Source organism: Lagopus leucura, unplaced genomic scaffold, assembly GCF_019238085.1.
Source record: "Lagopus leucura isolate 7727_CA_CO unplaced genomic scaffold, USGS_WTPT01 Super-Scaffold_1, whole genome shotgun sequence".
NCBI classification, from domain to species: domain Eukaryota; kingdom Metazoa; phylum Chordata; class Aves; order Galliformes; family Phasianidae; genus Lagopus; species Lagopus leucura.
In genome coordinates this window covers 31,592,001-31,613,591 of record NW_024962250.1, presented here as the reverse complement: position 1 = coordinate 31,613,591, position 21,591 = coordinate 31,592,001, and the positions used below count along the sequence as shown (strand labels likewise).

Genomic DNA, 21,591 nt, shown 5'->3' with positions numbered 1-21,591 from the left:
GGGCAGACAGGGCTCAGGTACAGACTTGTGCAAGAGTGCAGTGGGAACAAAAGCAGCGCTTTAATTTGGAGCTGTGCGTGGAGAAACATTGTTCTGTAACACAGGTGACCTCTCCCTGTGAATCAGAGGCTGGAGAGGAGTCTGAAGCTTAGCAAGTCCTTTGCCTGACTTCATTGCCAAGAGCACAGCATGGCTCCCAGGAGCATGACCCAGCCGAGGGCTGGATGCTGCTGGGGCGGCTCATGCCAGATTCGCCAAGTACCAAGGAGAAGTGCGCCAGGCGTTGGTCACCTTTATGTCATTGCACGCTCTCCAAGCTGGGAGGAGCTCGCATGCCCTAAATCGCATCCCACTTCAGGCTGAGGCACCAACTTTACAGGATCTGGACTCCCTCTTACCCAACGCCTTGCCTCAAAGCGCTCGCTTACGGACTGCTGCCCCCGAGGGCACCTCGGAAGGCGATGGCAGCGGCGGTACCGCTGCACCCCCGAGCCCTGCAGCCACCCTCCCTCCCCGCGCACCTCTCGGGCCGCCTCCGAGCACCCGGCACCGCCCCTCCGCAGGCGCGGGGCTATAAGTGAGGGCGGCTCGGAGAGGGGTACAGTGCTGGAGCCATGGGGAATCGTGTCACCCGCGGGGACTTCGAGTGGGTCTATACTGAGCAGCCCCACACGCAGCGCAGGAAGGAGATCCTGGGTACGTCGGGGAGCTGCTCCGCACAGCTCACAGTGCTGCGGGCTGGGCTGGGCGAGGCGCGTATCGCACCTGTGGCTGCGCTTCCTTCGGTTCGCAGCTACTTCTGCATGGACAGCCCGCGTGCGTGTTAGAAGGCATATTGGAATCCGTTTTTTTCTGTAGCAATTTATCTCTTCTCCTATATGATGATGTACGAACCTCTCCTACACGATGGCTTGTGATCTATATGAGCCTCATAAGTTTCTTTTAAGCTGTTTTCACAATTTCCACTTCCAGCTCAGTTTGGTGCGTTACTTCGATTTACTCAAGTTCAATAGAGGGGCTTCTACTACACGCAATTTTTTCCCCCTCCCTCAGTAGAACTGTAAAACAAATGGGGGGAGTGGTGGGTGTTCGTTGGAGAACAGCAAGAAGTGCTGCTGCTAGCACAGCCGTACTGCCTGTATTTTTATTGTGTACATGTAGCATTTGATTGCATACAAGCACATGGGGTTGGGGAAGCTTTCACTTTTGGGGACTTGGGAAGTTTAGGATTTTCTGAACGAGCAATAATTCAGAACTGTTACAGAATATAGTTGCATATTTCTTAAAATATGCTCCAACGCTTAATCAATAAAGGAGATTTTGCCTGGTTTTTCCTTCTACCTAATTAGTAGGATGAAGTTTTTAAGTTTCCTTTTTATGAAGGAAGAAGCTGGGGCTGTGGTAATCAGGTGCAGCTCCTCCACGCTCCCACAGTTTAATGTAGGATTACTCTGAATTACAAAAACATTTCCGGCATAGTTATGATGGCAGAATATCCTGCTCCATATTAAGTTATATCTGGGAAAATAATAATTGTTTTTCTCTGTAGTAATGATAGAGAGGCAAATGATGTCATTATATAAAATAAAGCCTCTGGCTGTTGCGCTGCTGATTCTTGTAGTTATGAGAACTCTGGGTGAGCTTTGAGCAGGAAGCATGTGCTGTAGGTCTCTCCCTTTGCTGACCTTCCACTCTCCTAGTGCTGCTGTGGCACTGGGAAATGGAGACCCAGAGAAGCTGGACAGAACAATCGGCATCTGACAGGGCAGAAGGGTCATGAGTTCTGAAATGCTGCCAGAAGTTGCTGTTGAAATTACCTTGCTATCCCACATGCTATTGGTATAAATCACTGCAACCGTGTTGCTCAAAGCATGAAGGTCAGAAGCTCCCAGTACCTAGTGTCCTTACCAAAGGTCTGGTGTCTGTTGGGTGGAGCTCTTCTCTTAAATTGTACATGCATATGAATGTGTACCTAGAAATACCCATGTGATTTACATTTTTGTATATAGCATTGCTTTAGGGTCAGAAGCATTCTTTGCTGATAAAGGAAGTACTTTCCTCCCTGTAGGTTAATGATTTAGTAGTTAAGCACCAAAGCTTGATTATTTTCTGTTGAGGCTGTAAGTTTTGGAAGTGTTGATCTCCCTCAGGTATGGCTACTTGATTTAAATGCAAATTAAAAATCATCTATTAGAAAAAAAGTACAGGCAGACTGACAAACTCATCAGGCAATTTCCCTTTACAGAAGTGGTATTTTCTTACCCTGGTGTTCCAGCATGTTTCTATAGAGAAGCTGAGTTCCATGCCCTAGTTCAACTGTTAGCAGCCCCAGTGCGTCTATGACTTTGTTGGTGATGATAGAGATATTTTTATCATTCAAAGATGAGTTTCAAGTTCCAGTCTTTCAAGATTTCTGGTTGCAGCAGTTACACTGATTCCTAGACAGCAGTGCCAGCAGATATAACCCAGGGTTTTGTCTCTGAGGTAGATGGTTATCCATCGAGCAGATCAGCTGTGTACTGCAACTGGACTGGCTAGAAGCTAGCTTACAGCAGGACTGTTGCAACAGATGAATCTACAAGGGATGCAGTTCCTAACTGTTACAATTATGCTAGCAAATAGACTGACATGTTGCACAAAGGAGAGGTAGTACTTTTTCTCTTTGTAGTATCTACCTCTAAGACTCCAGCTTGTACTGCATAGCTACCAGCTGCTTCTTAAGATACTAAGAAACTCTTTTCCAAGCTGATACTTCAACCTTCATCTTAAGCTCACATAAAACTGAAAAATGCAGACAAAGTTAATTAAACCAAATCATTTCATTGCTTCCTTCTCACCCTCCTATTTGTGAAAAGCCTGTTTCTGTCATGTACCAGAACTGAGATTGGGGTGTACCGCTGTGGTGAACTGTATCTGGGAAATAACTGGCTGAAAACTAACCTGATGGAAGAAAGCCTTACATCTGCCTCGCCTAGCTATATAGTTATGCAAGTGCTATTAGAGGGAGTGACTGAGTAGAAAGTAAAAAGAATACGGACTTTTAGTAGAATTAAGAAGTCTACTTCATTGTAGGTAAGGACCTGCTAGATTGAAGCACATGTAATGCTTATGTAAGATCACAGTACTGTTGAAGATTGAGTTTTGTGGGTTTTTCCTCAAAAAAAAAAAAAAAAAAAAAAAAATCAGAATTATTACCAACATCTGAGCAACACCATAAGCATACAGTGAGCAGTCACTTCATCTGCAAACAGTCTTCCAAATGCAAGCAATGAGTAATATATTGTGGAATGAAAAGAATGAGATCTTGTTTTGATCCAACCCACAGCACAAACTTCATAAAATTGCTTCAGGTTGGTCAGAAAAACGTCTTGTCTCAGGATCCTTTGAGAAGCATTTGTTTTCTTCCAAGGATGAGGGCTGAATCATTGTTCCTCATGGTAGGATAGGAGCAACCAATTCAGATCTGATGTCTAAGCACAGCTATATATTTGGCTATTCAGCAAGTTATTTGGTAGGGAGATGGCGCAGGTGTTTCATATGTACTTAATACTGTAGGAAGACCGAGATGTTAATTTTTCAGCAGTAGAGTGAGGAAACTCAAAATGAAAATGCCTGAATCCATTTTATTTTTGCATTTAGGCAATTTGGAAATATCATCGTTTTCAGCCAAGAGGAAAGTTACTCATTTATTTAGAGATTAGTATTTCTTACAGTTGACTCTTATATTGCCTATTTAAACTGCATACTTAGGAAAAGTCTGATGAACTGTACCTACTAGAACATGAAAGATACATACCTCAATATATCAAAGCTCTGAATTGCTTATGCTTCTGGCAATGAAACAAGGAGCCTGTTTCCCCTTTATATTGCAGTATGTGGGCACAGCACTGCCACTGATGTGCAAGTTCCCCAAACAGTGCATTCAGAGCAGCTGCTGTCTCAGTGCTCACGCCAATTCCCTTTGGGGATCGTATGTAATATAAGTCACATGAGTAGAAAGTCAGTGTTGTAGGTTCTCCTGATCTTCTGCTGACAATGTATTAAGTGCAACTGAAGATTTCAGCATACTCTATGTTCCTAGTGTTCCTCTATGTTGCATGAGTTTGTAAGAGAAAGTTGGAAGCACTCTTTTAGCTGTCCTATATCCTTTAACTTCTAACTAACTACTAAACAAGCACAAACAGATCATAGCTGCTGTAGTAATGATGCCGATACTGTTTCAGTTATGACCACCATGCAGTGCTTTGCATATGGTGAACAACACTGGGTGACCCAGCAACCTTGAACCTAGCAGCACAAAGCCACCTAGGAACTCATAGGTGATAGAAAGTTAAGGCTCTATTGCATAATGGAAATGTAAAACCTCTTTGTAATGAACTGGGTCATAAAGATTTCTTATCAGTTTGCATACTGAAGGGGACAGAGAAAGCAGATTTTTTTTTTATGCCATCCTCTGCATGTGTCCTACCAGTGCCCTGGTACATGTATGGTTTGAATGCAGAACCACATCAGATGTGCTGTGCCCTTTGCAAGTACGTTCACAAGCTAAGCTACTGAAAAGCAAAATACTGTGACATCAGCAAAGTGACTTGCTTATTTCTGGTACAAATATCAGCCTCAGTGTAAGGCAGAGCCAACATCCCAAGCCAACATCTTATTTGATCTGCCACAGGCTCATGGAAATAGAGCATAGTCTAGGACAGAAGCATCATAACTGCTGATTTGTTGTTTTTCCCCCTCCCCCCTTTAATTGGTCTTTGGAAGCAGTGAAATTACTTCTGATAAGTTCTTTGTGATACTAGAAAAAGCATAATTAAGAATATCAGTAATCACATATAGAGGAAAACGTTGACTCACCTGACTGGAGATAGGGTCACTAGCTATAGAGCACTCTATCTCAAGAAGCAGCCTTCATCCAGGAGACATACTTTTTTCAGAGGCTCGCCCTTAAATGAGCTGAGGGAGACCCTGGGTCCCCTCCTTCCAGCCATGTGGAAAGCACAGGTGAATCTCTTGCACCTGTGCTTCCTGGGCCAGCTACCCTCTTCATCAGGTGCTCAATCATCAGCTCAGGCTGTGACTTAACATTTTCCATACACCCTCTTTTTAACAGACCTTCTAAAAATGTTATGCTGAGTTGCGTGCTAACTTTGGCTATTCCTGCTGTGTTGAAATAAAAGATGAAAATAATTTCTTTCTCTTGCTACTACTAGCTTCTCATGGATATGGGCACTGCTGCTCCTCTATGGTTCTGAACAGCTCCATCTCCTGCCCATGTCTAGGTCTGGTGTCTACCAAACTGTGCTAACAAATCAGTGAGATATTCTGTTGCCCTTGCTGAAGTCCATCTGTGTCTCAGCCACTGTTCTTCCATCCATACTGCTGCACAAGTGGAAGTGCTGTTTTTTTTTTCAACTCCCTCCTAGAGATTTCTGTTACTCTGAGATTATGGCATGCAGATAGTGGAGCTGGTTGGACTGGGCAGTATTATTATCTACAGCTAAATGCTGTACCAAAGTACTGGCATTTCTTTTTCACCACGTGCTGACTTCGGAGAGGGAAGTCATGTTTATGCACTGCTGTACATCTGCACCAGTACCCCTGCCCTCTTTGTGGCAATCTGTTGGCTCCTCCTGGACAACTGGAAGTAGTGCATGCGTGTCTTTGTTTCAGCTGGGACTGAAATGTTTTCTTCAGAGTGTCTGCTATGTCTTGGTTCTAAGAGAAAAACAATGTTGATAACAGACCGATGTTTGTAGTTGCTGCGAAGCAGTATTGTACAGTCAAGGCCATTCATGGCAAAGAGCTCAAGGAGCTGGGAGGGAACAGAATTAGAACAGCTAACTTAAACTGTCAAAGGGATATTCCATGTTATATAACATCAAGCAGAATGAGTTTTGAAGGGGATGGGAATTCATCTCTCTCTCTTTTGTTACTCAGGGGCAGCTAGGCATTAGTTGAGTGGTGGTGAGCAATTGCTTGTGCATCACTTGTTATATATATTTGTATGCATATGTCATAATTATTATCCTTTTCCTTTTCTCTATCTTAGTAAATAGCTTTATCTCAACCCATGAGTTCTACTTTGTGAGAATGACTATGTGGTCCTCAGCCACCTGCCTGGTTAAACTACAACAATGCAAATAACCTGTCTGCTGAATGAGCTAACAGACCTTCCCAGCAAGCTGGAGCTGGATCCTATGCTGGAGAGACATGAGAGTAGCTGGGACCATCTTTGTCCCATTGTCCCATGGGTGAATCCATGTCCTGTGTGATCACATAACTTTGTGTGCTTTGTTCTTTTTTCTTTTATCTAGAATGGCTGAATACTTGTTTGCTTTTCTCATATTACTGTTCTCCCTCTATGCTGTGATCACAGATAATTAACAGCTCACTATAAGTTACATTTTATGGTCATGTATTAGCGCTGACTCGGTGCTTGTTGGGAAAGGGATGGACTCTGACCTTATGGAAGCCAGCCATATTAGTAATGGACAAGTGTTCAGGAAGGGGAAAACAAGTGATTTGGAAAAGAGAAGCATGATACAAATCTCTGCTCAGATGCATCTTAGTGTGAAAATCTAGCAGGCTCAAGAGGGAGAAGAAGTGTCTTTTTACTTCCAAAAGTACTATGCAGAGGAAATGAAAGTGATCTTTACAGTGTAGCTGTACAGGTTTTGTATTCCTTGAAGGCTTGTGGGGCAGCTCTGCACAAAGGCCCAATATCTGATTCTGTTGCTTTTGGCATGTGCAGATTGCTGACAGCTAATGCCTGGCTTGCACAGACCAGCTGTCACAGAAGGCTGTCCCCATTATTCAATTGTAAATGCTATATCTTGACTTCCTTCAACTCCTTCATCTAAATTCAAGGCATGAAGATGAGTGAAAAATGAGAAATAATAATACTTAGGTTGCCACATCTGCACACATAAGCACTATTTATTACTGCCGTCATCAGGATCATTTCATCCAAGCTTAGACATATCTCACTGAAGAGAGCATTGCTTCAAGTTTTGGAGGGTCAGCAAGTAACATTCTGCATTTACAATACTCCTGATGTGAAAGCTTCTCTGCAGACTACCCCAGTAGTGGGGCTTCAGCCTGCAATACTTTCAGTTCCACCTGTCAGCCTCCCCAGGGCTTCACCTTTACAGAACGAGGAAGTGGTTATCAGCATTAATGATAAACAGACAGTGTTTTGGCTTAACTATTACACAAATGTACTGTTGGATAGAAGTTAATCGTGTTGAATTTAATATTAAACCCTACCACTACTTCATAGTTGTTATCTGTGATAAATGCAACCCATGTGCAGTACTGCTTGCAGACCATGCTACTGGTGGTTAGAAGTTGCTGCTTTGAATCTCTCATAAGAGATTATAAACTACAATCCTCCTTAACTGCAGCAACAGAAAATTGGCACAAAACTTACAGTGCTCTCTAACTAAAACCTACAGCATAGCTAAGTGGATATCCTGGCACTCTGTGTTAAAATTTGGTACCTATCTAGGTATCAGGGAATGAGTTGCAGCATATTAGCATTTCTAGTGTGAAAAAGTATAATTTCTAAAGTTACAAAAACTTGGACTACTTAGAGGTTTTTATTAAAAACTTAGGCTGACTTCAGAACAATGTGAACTCATATTAATTCTTTCCCACTGAGTAGTCCTAATGAAGATTTTGCCCCGTTGTCTGAACAAGGGGAAGAATCGAGAATATCCCTTTTCTCATCATCATCCACAGTACTTAATCTTCATCGTCTCTGGCCTCTGTCAAGCTAAGCTACAGGTGACCAACAGGCTGAAAATTGCTGGAATGTTTATTTGCAGAGCATGACCACATCAACCTGCTTCCTTAAGTAGTGCTGTATCTCTCTGAACTACTGCAGATATCTCAAGGTTCATTCCTATAAAAATCCTCCACTCAGTGCCTGGCACTACTTTGCAAGGTCACATGAAGCGTATCATCTCCAGTGCTTGTTTGTAGTATATACAGCTGCACAGATGCAAGTTGCCATAGCCTTAAATGGTATAACAATGGCATTGGTATTGGTGCAATAGTCAGACGAAAATTAGTTTTCTTTTCACAAACTATACCTGTAAAACTTGTAGAGACACACTGTGTAACTTCAAACTCATAAAGAGTGACTTGTCCTACAGTCTTATTTATGAAAGCTGTTAATTACTGAGAATTGCAGAATATGAATAAAAGAAGAGAGGTCCGTGGGTGGATAAAACTGGAAAAACAAACATGAGAGTTAATACTGAAAGTTAAAGGTGGGATATTTATGAAGAGACCTGAAGTAATGAACAGTTCCTAGATAAGCAGGGGTCTGTCTTGGGAGCGGTGCTCTTTAACATCTTTATCAATGATGGAATCAAGTGCACCCTCAGCAAGTTTGCTGATGACACCAAGCTGAGTGGTGCGGTTGACACAGTTGAAGGAAGGGATGCCATTCAGAGGGACGTTGAGAGGCTAAAAAGGTGGGCCTGAGTGAATCTGATGAGGTTCAACATGGCAAAGTGCAGAGTTTTGCACTTGGACCGGAGGAATCTCAGGCATCCATGGAGATTGGAAGGAGCGGTCCTTGAGAGCAGCCCTGTGGAGAAGGAACTGGGGGTCCTGATAGATGAAAAAAACATGAGCCAGCAGTGTGCCTTTGCATCTCGGAAGGCAAATGGTATCCTGGGCTCCATCAGAAGAGGGGTGGCCAGCAGGGACAGGGAGGTGATTGTCTCTACTCTGCTCTTGTGAGGCCCCATATGGAGTACTGCATCCAAGTGTGGGGTCCCCAGTACAGAAAAGACAGGGAGCTGTTGGAGAGGGTCCAGAGGAGAGCCACAAAGATTATCAGGGGACTGGAGCACCTCCCCTATGAAGACAGGCTGAGGGAGCTGGGCTTGTTCTACCTGGAGAAAAGAGGGCTGTGGGGTGACCTCATTTCAATACCTAAAGGGAGCCTACAGAGGGGAGGGGAATCAACTCTTTGAAAGGGTTGATAACTGCAGGATGAGGGGAAAGGGTTTTAAGTTGAAGGAGGGCAGATTTAGGTTGGATGTCAGGGGGAAATTCTTTACAGAGAGAGTGGCGAGGTGCTGGAACAGGCTGCCCAGAGAGGTTGTGGATGCCCTATCCCTGGAGGTGTTCAAGGCCAGATTGGATGGGGCCCTGGGCAGCCTGGTCTAGCATTAAATGGGGAGGTTGGAGGCCCTGCATGTGCCAAGGGGGTTGGAAATTCATGATCCTTGAGGTCCCTTCCAACCCTGACCGTTCTGTGATTTTGTGATTCTGTGATTCTATACTGTGAAAAGCTGTTGTGGGATTGCCTATGTGAGTTTCCTGCCTACTTCTGGGATTTGACTTGAGAACAGGCTCATTGGCTTGAGGACAGGCTCTCAGCAGAATGGGAACAACAAGTTATGTATCTTACAGATTCCCAATAATATTATTTACTTTCTAGTGATGTTAGTACTTGTAAAGACATGTGCATGTTGTAAGCACTGGCAAACACTCAAATACTTGCTTTTTTCTTAGTGCTGCAGTTGTCATATAACCACACAGTAAAACCAGGCGAGCCTGTTGCATGGTCTTCCTCTGCTGGTATGTCTCAAACCAAAGAATGGAAGGGATTACGAGGAAGGCAAAGGTATTTCTTTCCTGTTGAAAATAGTATCTGGACTAAGCAAAAAGAAAGGGAAGTGAAAAAATGTCTTAAATCTGATGGTCACTGATGTATTAATACTCATCCTTGTGAAGATAAATGGGGCCACTTGTTGACCATAGAGGTCATCATATGCACACACATGTATATTGGACACAATGCTAGAAATGGGAACAAAGCCCATATGTTGGTGAAGCCTTTTTGGTAGTGGCTTTGAAATTTCCATTTCATAAGACTAGGGCCTCAAAAATAAGATGATTAAAAAATAAAGAGCACCAGCAGTGGTCATGTTTACCTTTTTGTGAGTCAATGAGATTTTCTTTGCATTTTTTCCCTTTAGCAAAATATCCAAGGATCAAGGCTCTGATGGGACCAGATCCACATTTGAAATGGATTGTATCTGGGATGGTTTTCACGCAGTTGCTAGCATGCTATCTGGTGAAAGACTTGTCTTGGAAATGGATTTTCTTCTGGGCTTATGCTTTTGGGGGTTGCATCAACCATTCATTGACCCTAGCCATCCATGATATTTCACACAACGTCGCCTTTGGGAACAAGCAGGCCAAGTGGAACCGATGGTTTGCAGTCTTTGCCAACTTGCCAGTTGGTGTCCCTTACTCTGCTTCCTTCAAGAAATACCACATAGACCACCATCGGTACCTTGGTGGGGACAGCCTGGATGTGGACATTCCCACGGATTTTGAAGGCTGGTTCTTCTGCACACCGCTTCGGAAACTGCTTTGGCTCTTTCTCCAACCTCTATTCTACAGTCTGAGACCGCTGTATGTGAACCCCAAAGCAATTACACAGATGGAAATTTTTAATGCCCTTGTGCAGTTTTCTGTGGATTTTATTATTTTCTACCTTTGGGGACTCAAACCTATTATTTACTTAATAGCAGGTTCAATTCTTTGCATGGGCTTACATCCCATATCTGGGCACTTCATAGCAGAACACTACATGTTCTTAAAAGGATATGAGACGTACTCTTATTATGGACCTCTGAACTGGCTCACCTTTAATGTAGGCTACCACATGGAGCACCATGATTTCCCCAGTATTCCCGGAAGCAAGTTGCCAATGGTAAGTACATCATAATCTCAAGTGAACTGGTAGTTTTGTTTTGTTTTTTTTACATTATGTGATTCTTTAGCAATAGTCTGAATTTCTCTACTTCCCTCTTCTATCTGTTTTTGACTCGTCAAAGTGTAAAGGACTGACAGGAGGAAACCACTACTTGAAACTTGTCTAATGGTCAATCTATATATTAATTATATTGCTTAATTAAGATCAAACAAAAATCTTTCTATTTTTTGAGATGACATAAGTACTGCAGCATGTTCTAACTTGCTACAAATAGCAGTAGAAAATAAATTCCTGCTCTCCGTGACTTGTTTTAGCTCTGCTGCCCCACCCACTGAAACTGAGGCTGCCTGGCCTGTCATTGGGAAAATGTTGTGGCTTTACTCTTCTGAAATCAAATCTTTTTTTGTTTACATTTTATCAGTTGTGGGAATCGAACTTTCAAAGCCCAGGTGTCTAGGAATGGTTTTGAATCCACTGCCAGCTGTGTAGTTGCTCTTCTGGATTTTGATACGAGATTTCCTCAGCAGCTGTGCTCACAGTGCCAAAAGGATGTGACTACAGTGCATTACTCCTACACCTAAATCCTCTGGCATGGTTGGGAGGAAACACTGTCTGTTGGAAGCTATTGCTGGAACTTCCTTGCGAGGAGGAGGCAGGGCTGAAATTATGGTGCTGTGACCTCCACACTACTGCATGACTCAACTTCTATGATGGTGTATCCAGGAAAATTAAATTTGGGAACCCCATTTTATGAATTGATGTTAGAGTCATAGAATCATAAGGGTTGGAAAAGACCACTAAGACTGTCTAGTCCAAACACTGATTCATCAATAACCCATTTTCTTAATCACAAAAACATTGAGAGGAGGTTTGAAACAAGATAGAAGAGCGCAGAAAGCACGTATACCAAATGAGTGTGTATATAGATATTTATTTATTTCTTTATTTTTAGTTCTTCCCCTCTCCCCCCCTACTGCTGGAGCTCTCTCCTGAAGAAGTTGACTGTTCTTGATGGGTTTCAGCATTCACATGTGAAGTTTTCCAACTCCTCTTCCTCTTCTATCTCAGCTAGAAAGTGGGCTTAGCTTTAGCTTGAAATGTTCAAACTTGTTAGATAGGCTTAGATACTTAGCTTACTGAAATGTAAATACAAAAGCAGGAGGTTAGCTCTCTTATCTCAGACAAAGGAGGCAAGTGACAAATTGAACTTGCTTGGATTGTTGCTCCAGATCTGAATGAAACCTGAAAAGCTTTTCCCCACCCACATCACAAATAGTTTAGCCTGACTCCTCAAGGCAGTGAGCAGATGGAAGTGTCTGCACTCCTCTGTAAAGAGGATAGAGTTATAAGCTTAATTTTATGAACTTGTCTTCATCTGTTTCTAGCTTTAGGGCACCTGAGACTTGCCCTGCTGGTAGAGGAGGTACCAGGTTTGTCATTCACTGTTACGTGATAGAACAACATGGAAAATATTGAGTCACTGGCAAATGAACAAGTGAAAAATCTACTACGAGGTGGAACTTCTTTGCAAAAACAGCTACTGCAGAAAATAGTGTCTTCCTTGAAACAAGTCGGCTGTTCTTCTCTGCAAATTGAGACGAAAAGTTCTTCGGAAGGGGAGGGTACAGGCTCTCTGGATAGCTGTAATGTTTGAACTTAATGACAAATAGGGGTAGAAACCTCCCTTTCTTTCTCCTGTTTACCTGCCCAGCAGATTCTTCACTCAGTAACTCTGTTGTCTCTTTAGCACTCAAACTTTTAATAGTTTAACTGTATTTAGTTTCAAATATTGGCAAATTTCAGTTGGGAAAAAGGTCCTTTCTTTGTTCTTGCATGAGTGAATGGAGAAGAGAATTCAGATCAGAAAATATTTTAAGTTTGGAAACTAACTGAGTCTTCCATTTGCTTATCAAAAGAGTAAATTTTGTCCTTTATTATGGGTGTTTCATCCAGTATGTGCTTTCTGAGTAATATGTTTGCCACTGGAAAGACCTTTACCCTACGACTGCGGCACATTTGAAAGAGGAAGAATTAAACTGTGCCATAAGCTTACAGAGATTGCAAATGAGTGACATGAGTGCACAGTAAGAACTTGTCCCACTGGTATAATGAGAGATTACACAAGAGAGATTTTAACATTATAATGAATTGTAACATTATAATTTAACATTATAATGAAGGACTTGCTCTAAAAGCTATAGCCATAGACTTATGACTAGGTTAGCCTTTCAGTGAAGCTTTAAAACAACAAAATATTGTGTTACTTACCAAAGGAATAAGAAGATTGATTCTTCATTATCTGAAGAATTGAATATACTTTTGATGAGAGGGAACACAGAATAAGGAGGAACTTGGTGCTCTTCCTACAAGCTGCAGTAAGAACTGTAACATTACCAGAGGCAAACTAGTTATTCATTAAGCTTGTGAAAGACATGGCATGAAACGAGATTTTATTAGATAGACAAGACTGGGAAACACGGTAGATGTACTTCATTTGAATTGCAGATTTCCTTAACCCTGTGATGGCCAGGAAGGCTAGCTTGAGTTCTTCCTCCTTCCCCTACATTCAAGAGTACAGAAGGAACTTTTGTACTTTGCTTTCTAGCATTCTACACCTAATTTTTCATCTTGTCATAGGGGCCTCTAGCTTCTGTTTTGCCCCAGGAGAAAGTCTCTAGCACCTGTGTTGTAATGCCACTAGACAGTATCTGCTACTGTGGAGTAGGATGGGTGACAAGAAGCAAAATTTGAACCCAAAAGATGTGATTTATTATCTACTATCTTGATCTAATTGAAGAAAAGCATCCATATACTACACGCATGGCACTTGTTAAGCTTATTACAGAATTTAATCTTGGGTTATCCTTTCGTAATTTCCATTCAAAAGCTATCGAACGCTTCCAAGTTGAGATCTGTAAGGAGGGAGGGAAGAACTGAAGCAAATGGACCCTTTCCAATGCAATATGGAGAGCTTGGAATGAGGGAATCAAGGGCAGGATCAAAAAATACTGCGTTACAATACAGTTCTTTCTGAGATGCTGGTAACACTGTTTGCAAAGATTTCTACCTGTAAAAAATGCCATCTGCAGGTTTTGTTCTGCAACCAGAATGGAATGTGGAGGATGACTTTTCCAGTGTGAAGTACACTTAACAGATGTATAGTAACATCATACTTAAAAAGGAATCAGCACATTTAAAAAAAGAAATCCTGACCAGCTGTGTGGACAGTAAAGAGGAGGCCATTTTGTTTTGCACACAAGGATTCTGAGACAAATAGCAATAGGCTGTTTTTGTATATATCCATGGGAGAAGATAAATTTGTTCACTTGTTTTTTCTCTCCCATGTGATGGCAAAATGGAAAGAGGCGCCAAACAGACTTCCACATCCTTTCCATTAGAAAATCCTTCAAGATGTCACCTCTCTAATTGTATTCACTAAACTTTCCCACCACACCATTATTTTATCAGAAACATTTTATAATGGTTTCTCTTCTCTCCCTGATTTGTATACACTTGTATAACCTGTATACACCTGTATACACCAGTGCAGTTTTCTTGCCTGGAGTGCAGAGAACTTGCAGAAGGTGCACATCCTGCCAGCCATCCTGCACCAAATGCTGCTGAGCACAAAGGCAAGCAGGAGCAAAAAGCCACTGCCCCAAGACGATCCAGGGTAACCTGCTCCAGAGCAAGAACTTGGCCATCTCCTATGGTTTCCACACTAAGGTTTTATTCAAAACGAGATGCCACCAGACCCTGCAGGGATGTGCTAAATTGACATGCTTAGTGAGCAAGCAACTCCTCCATCACTTGGCCTCAGCAGTGACATTCATTCACCCAGGGAGCACACTGTCCAAACAGTCCTTCCTCATCATCTGTTTCACTTACTCACATTAAATTATTTCTGACTGTGGTCACAGGAGCTGAGCAGGAATCTAAATCTGCTTTTCCAGAGATGTTACCCAGTGCCTGGACATTATCCTTCTTGTATCCTTCATGTAGCCTCCCAGTCGGCAATTTCTGCACAACATCAGAGTTTCACTGAAGGTCTTCACTGTCTTCCTCACAACTGGCTTTTAGATTCTGCAGTGTTTTGAAAAGGACAAGTCATGCTGCCCAGCTGCTCTGGTACAGAGCCTTGTTTGTCTAGGAGGTGGAGTTTTAATAAAACAGTGCCCAGCTAGTTTTTTGTGAAATGTACAGTACCAGCTGCTCTCCTAAATGTGTTTCAAAAAAGCAGAGCATTTGGCTGGAACACTGACAACTCAGGAATTCTCACAGCCCTTTGAGACTGTCAGGCATGAAACCTCCTCACCCTACAAACATCCCAACAGCACACAGTGCTTCTGTGATGGCAGCAGTTGTAAAACTTGGAGATTTGTAACAGGAATAAAATTGTGTCAGACTGATAAATCTACTGACGAACCTTGAGGCATTTCTTGCAATGGACAGAGGAGGAGAGACAACGCCGGGATCTCCTCTGCCTGGAGAAAGAAGTCAGATTTGTATCAGGGGAGTGGAATGGAGGAAAGACTAGGAAGCACAGCCCAGGCTGTGTCTTCAGCATTTTCTCAATTGCTGTTTCTCCCCTACCCGGAACTCTCTGCAAACAAGTATTACAAGTTACAAACATCGCTTTAAATACAGCGTGTTGGAGTTCTGGCAGTTTATGAGGTGGATTAGTCATCTTGTTATGGAAATCCTCCACCTCCCAAGTAAGAGAGATTTGGTTCTGACTGAAGGCAGAGATCCATCATCCGTTAAATCCTAACACTGTCAGGCAAAACTTGTGTAATAAATCTGCTAAGTATCTAAATGTTCTTAAGTCTATCTCGTTCGACTGAGCTTCAGAAACCTCACAAGCAACAAGTAACTTCAGTTTATGGCAGTGCTATTATATCTAAAAAATAAGACCAAAGTGCACTTGACAGCATGCAGCTAAATAGCTCATTCTCTCTTTTGTTCTTCCAGGTGAAGAAGATTGCTGCAGAATACTATGACAACCTCCCCTACCACCAGTCCTGGATTAGAGTCCTGTGGGACTTTGTATTTGATGACAGTATTGGTCCTTACTCAAGGATTAAGAGAAAATGCAAACTGGCAAAAGAAAGCTAACAGAGCAGCTCCAGCTGCTGCAGTAGCATTTTGTTTGTTTGAATGGTTTGAGTGCTCTGCAGAAGAAGGATGCTTTGCATGTGCTTGATGCAGCATGGCTACGCGCTCTTGGGACGAAGAGGATGAGTGTCTGCACTATTTAAAATACTGATACTTTTTAATAAGGGATATTTTATGTAACCTTAAAAAACTAGATGAGAGCAAGCTGCACTCACATGAATCTTGGTCTAGACTTAGAATTAACTTCCTGGGACATGTGCGTCCAATTTGGAGTTTTGGCCTGGTCTGCAATGAAGAATATTTGGTCCATGAATGGGCGTGCTTGTGTTTAGGTTAGGACTGGTTTCTCTTCATGCCAAACTAGATGTAGATGCTTTGCATGCATCAGACTGTGGAAGCAGGGATGACTGGCATGCAGTAGCAAATGATACTTTCTAGAGAGCACAAGGGTGCCCTCAACTCAAAGCATTGCCTAAATATCTTGTGCCTGACAATAGCTGCTTGCAGTGATTTTGTATGTGAAATGGAATACATGTGTTTTGGTTTTGTTTTGTTTTGTTTTTTTTTTATATCTGAATCAATATTTCATTAGCTGCTGTTCGACCTCTATTTCAGGGCTTTTCCTAAACCTTTTCTGAGCCATCTCTATTCTTAGTATTTGATGTTCAGTGTAACTTATTGACAGAGTTGAATTGAGATGTGGAAAAACCCTTTCTTTCTTTAATCTTCAGCTCACTGACCAGCAATGTGGCATACTGCAGCTCGTGTTGTGAGAAATGGCTAATCCTTTTCCACTCATCCTTTCAACAGTACTCAGAATTTCATATTTCCTCATACCTTTCACTACTAGAAGCCCCTCTGGGAGTGGAAGGGTTCTAGTTTAAATTGCTCCTTATAAGGGCTTTTACTATTCCTGATCATCTATTGTGGTCTTCTATTGTACCTATTTCTGTGAATAGGAGTCGCTATCACTGAAGACACTGGAGATGTTATGGTGACATTTGTTCCTAATCACTTTCAGTACAGTTCTAACTTTTTCTGTGATTCAATGGGAACTGACTCAGCAATCAGGAAGCATGTGATATTCCAGCTATAAAAACCATCCCTAATGGTGATAAGGGGATATAAATGGGACATGGTGCTGGTATTGTTTCTCTCCCTGCATGCAGTATATTGCACTATTGACATTGATCTAGATCTGCCATTTCTAGCCCTTGGAATAATTTCATCTTCCTGCCTCTCTTCTCCAACCACCAGCTTCTGGATACCCTCAATAACAGTATTTCATCAAAAAAAACCTTAGTCACCATACCTTTCTCCACGCAGAAAATACTGAAAAATTTCTTGGGAGTTAGGAGCTGATATGTCATCTAACAACTCTGGAAAGCTGACCACTTATATCTGTCCTTACTAAGTGGACAAAAGAGAACAGATCTACAAAGGTTCTCTTAAAAACTGAGAGTTTAATCCCTCCAGTGGTTTTGACTTTTTGTTTTCTTCTAGAAATCCACGTATGTTACAAACGTGGAATAATAATTCCCTATATGTTGAGCTCTTAAAGATCATTACTGGACCTGGGATGCCTGATTCCCTCAATAAACACAGTTTCATTCTTATCTCCTACAGCACTGCATCCAGTGAGTCATATTGGTATGACTTTTTGGCAGTTTGTCTCAGTCCTGCTGGCACTTCATGATCAGATATTCAACTTCCAGTGTCCTTAGCAAGCTGTTTCACAACTCTCAGCCAATTTAGTAAGCAAACATAAGAAGAATATTAAAGATTATTGTGTTCCTCATTCTGTGTTATTCCTCTGTAGAGAATGACTTTTCTCTAGCTCCCTTAGCTGCTCTACAGTATCATTAACCTACTTGATCCATGTTAATAGTCAAGCCTGATACAGAAGCTACACTATAAACTGAAGGTAATAAAAGTTGTTGACTGTGTCTCACCTGCACAGCAGCTGTGTTCCCATGCTGCTTTGTCACAGTCCTCCCATTGTGCAGAGGGACTTAAAGGTGCTGAAAGTCCTGATGTCTGCTGTGTTCTCAAGTAGCAAAGTACCAGTTTAAGAGGGTCACTGGTCTCCTGGTGAGGTTGATCACAGCTATTCTCTACCCTTAACACCTGACAGGTAGCCTCAGAACTTCATTGATCTGGGATGGATTTATAGTGCTGAGTAAAGCACCTGGAGATGGGACCAGGTGTTATTGCTTCTACCAGCTAAGCCCCCCTGTCCATCCTGTGCACCTTGGGACTCTGCTCCCATTAAATGGCCCTGAACAAACTTCAGTTGATTGTCTTAATGACAGGAGGTGTGACCATAGGACCACGTTGTATCCAGGCTGTACTCAACCTGGGTGACAGTGTGGTTATCGCTGACTGTAGGTGTAGTGCCACACTCCAAGGTAAAACATGAACTGAGGTGGGGCCCAACTTTGTCAAGCTTAAGAAAGACTAACAGAGACTTTCACAGAATGGCTGTGACTATCTGTGAGGCAGAAGTTTAGAAAAGCGCTTGCTGTTGTCAGGTATGCCATCAAATAGCATAGGACAAGGGGTAAAGGCCTTACATTGCACCAGGGAATGTTCCAGTTGAGTATTAGGAAAAGTTTCTTCTCACAAAGAGCAGTACTGCATTGGCACAGGCTGCCCTGGGAGGTTGGGGGGTCACTGTCCCTGCAGATATACAAGAAGTGTGGCACTGAGGTGTATTGTTGGTGGGCATGGTTGGGTGGGTTGATGGTTGGACTAAACAATTTTAGAGGTCTTTTAATTATTCCATGAAATGGTTTTATAATTAAGAAACACATGAGCTATTGTATATTTATACAGCAGACTATAATAAACTTTAGTGATGTTTCGCTGAGTTCTTCCTCCCAGAAAGGCTCTTTTTCTCCTGGTCTTGGAGCTGTAGTGCTGTGTTTCACATCCATGCCTTTCTGCTTTAGTTCCCACATGAACATCTTATCCTGCTGTCTATCTTTCTCTAGCCAGGTGGGAAGCCAGCACTAAACAGCTAGCAGATGTCAGGCTTGGACTGCAGATTACCCTTCAATTAAGCTTAAATTTCCCTGATTTATCTAGTATTTAGGTTTACAATGTAACTGGAAAAAAAAAAATGTTTTCTAGAAGACAGATGGGGTGGCTTTGAAGATTGCTGAAGGACAACTGCAAGCTCTCCAAGCCAAAGCACATAAAAGTTTATAAGTAACCAGCGAGCCTGCCCCACCTCTGCCCTCCTGGGCATCTTGCTGCTTGAAGGCAGTCACACAGGATCATGGAATTGGGTGAGAAGGGAGCCCTGGCCCAAGCCCTGCTCCAGCAGGGCCCCACAGCATCCTCCTGGTCCCTGCCTGAGGGCTGAGGAACAACCATGGCCCCTGGGGCTCTGCACCAGCCCCCCTGGACCTGGTTTACAACATGAAGCCATCAGGAAGGCCCAAAGCAAGGTGGGGGAGCTCGGGAAACGCTGATTTCCACAGCTGAACTCCCATCACTTTGTGTCTTTTACACAAAGCTGTCCAGGAGATTGTATGATATCTGCTGCCTTGTAAATTTCACACCAAATCAAGTCGAGCAGAAATTCTCAAGATTGCACTGATGGAAAGAATGGTAGCAAAGAAAAGAACACGTGACCTGATAGGTAAGAGCAAGTGTGTGATGAAGTGCTCAGCCATGCTGATGCAGCATCCCATACTCATTTCTGACACCTCAGCTTCCACAAAATAAAGGTCAGCAAAGCCTGCACAGAGTTAACAGATGGAAATGTGAAATATTAATGAGTGACTCCCATAAGCCTCTAGTTCAGCAGCACAGCATGTGGGATTTCTGCTTTGCTGTGGCCAAGCTGCCCTAATGCCTTCAGCAGCCTTGCTCTGAATGACCCCCCTCTCCTCCCAAAAGTTCAAACAGCCATGAGTGGTGGGATGCGTGGGTCTTGTTTTTACTGAGGAGATAGAGCAGGACAGTTAGTGATGGCCTGAGGCAGCCATAAACTGCCACCCTCCACTGATTTCAGCACTCCCCAGGTGAGTCTTCATCATCGCCCTCCCCAGGCCAGTGAGGAAACATCAGGTGACATTACAGTGGAGAAGCTGAAGGGGTTAATGATATAAACAAAGGCAGGGCCATGTGGACAATAAACAGTTTATTACCAATATGAACACAGATACTGTGATGCAGACGTACCATTTTTTTTTTTATATTGTGATAACTCTGAGACAAAGAACTTGTTGGCTGACAACTAACATGTCTCTTTTCTTCTGGTGATGCCACAATACATTTCTGTTGGCAAAGGATCTTCAGTTACATTGCAGACTACTAATAAAATTACTTTGAAGTCATCTATCAAAAGCAAATGGTTCACGTGTGTTCTTATCTACTACTAAAAAGAAAGGTAATACATTTAAATAAGCAAATACAAAATACAAAAAAGGCTGACAAATCCAATGTGCAGTGTCAGATGAAATCTAAAAAATCCAGAAATTTAAAATTTAATATTCTTTAGATTAAGACTTTTAAAATGAAGCAAATCCAAGGCAGCAGCAAGCTTCAAAGTGTGCTGAGTCTGCTAATAAAAAGGGTATAAGAACAAAGACAGTGCCGGTGTCCTCTCTCACCATCTTGCGTGACCTTGGTACACTCAGAAATGATTCAATCTTCCTAGCATTCTTAGTACCGTCCAAATGCTTTGCAATCATGTTGTACTGATCCTACTCAACTCCTGCCGTATGGCTAGAAAACCAAACCAAAAAAGTTAGCGCAGAGCATTCTACCCAGCACATGGAAAACGCTAAGTACAGAGCTTGCAGAAAGTACACGCCAGTAAAAGGATGAGTGGAAGGTAAAAGGATGAGTAAGGGTGAACAGTCAGCTGTTTGCTTGCAAACTGCAGTAGTGGTTTAAGTGGCACCTGCGATTCATGTGAATGTCTTATTTTGCACTGGAATGAACTGGGGAGTCTTTGAGGGCCAAGCTGCTGGGACCATAGCGAACGGGCAAAGGTGTCCTCAGCTGCCAACTGCCCAGTTGTTATGAGCACGCGGTGCTGGGGGAAGGGCAGCGGGCATGGCTTTTAGCTGTTTGACAGTCTCCTCTTTTTCCCCTTTCGTATGAAGCTAAGTTGGGAAATGCAGGGTGTGGATGTGGATCTTCGCACGCCCTAATGCAGGTGTCTATAAGTAAATAGGTAATTTGCTGTGCGTGTCATTAATAGCAGCATTACGCTGTCTCATGTTGGCCTTGAAGAACGTATTTTGTCACAAAATGTAAAGCAATTTATAAAAAAACTACTGAAACATTGCATTTCACCGAGTTAGAAAAATACGTGGCTATTCAGTTTGGGTTAACTGAAATAGTTTTTTGAGCACAAGCATCCTCCAGAGGATGCTCAGAAAGGGTTTCCAATTTGGTACACTTGACCCTTCCTGTGTCAGACCAGTTGCGTGTGATTTCACACTTCCCGGTTGTGGTGAACTGATGTGCCATGGGGTTTTGGGCCAGTCCTTTCTTCCACTCCCACCTGTGAGACGCACAGGCCAGTGACTTTTTCACAGGTTGGAGTGAAAATGTGTGTCAACAGCATAAAGATAAAGGATGCGAATATAGTGTTATGACCAAAGACTGGCTGAGGTAGAATGTTTTTCTTCAGATGTGTATATAAATCAGAGCTGCACAGACAGGTCTGAAAATACCAGGAACTCCCTGCAGTGCCTATCATCTTATCT

General features: G+C 42.6%; 2 protein-coding genes across 2 annotated transcripts in view; one reads left to right on the top strand and one right to left on the bottom strand.

Annotated features, from left to right (window-relative positions):
* The first annotated feature begins 572 nt into the window (after nucleotides 1-572).
* DEGS2 (delta 4-desaturase, sphingolipid 2) lies at nucleotides 573-20,209 on the top strand. Its single transcript, XM_042863043.1, has 3 exons — nucleotides 573-696; nucleotides 10,002-10,744; nucleotides 15,719-20,209. The coding sequence occupies exons 1-3, from the start codon at nucleotides 615-617 to the stop codon at nucleotides 15,860-15,862; spliced, it is 969 nt and encodes a 322-aa protein (XP_042718977.1). The 5' UTR covers nucleotides 573-614; the 3' UTR covers nucleotides 15,863-20,209.
* EVL (Enah/Vasp-like) overlaps nucleotides 19,998-21,591 on the bottom strand; it is a 107,280-nt gene continuing 105,686 nt past the window's right edge. The window contains 1 exon segment of the mRNA XM_042863027.1: nucleotides 19,998-20,599. Within this exon segment, the coding sequence (XP_042718961.1) occupies nucleotides 20,562-20,599 (38 nt within the window). The 3' untranslated portion in view covers nucleotides 19,998-20,561.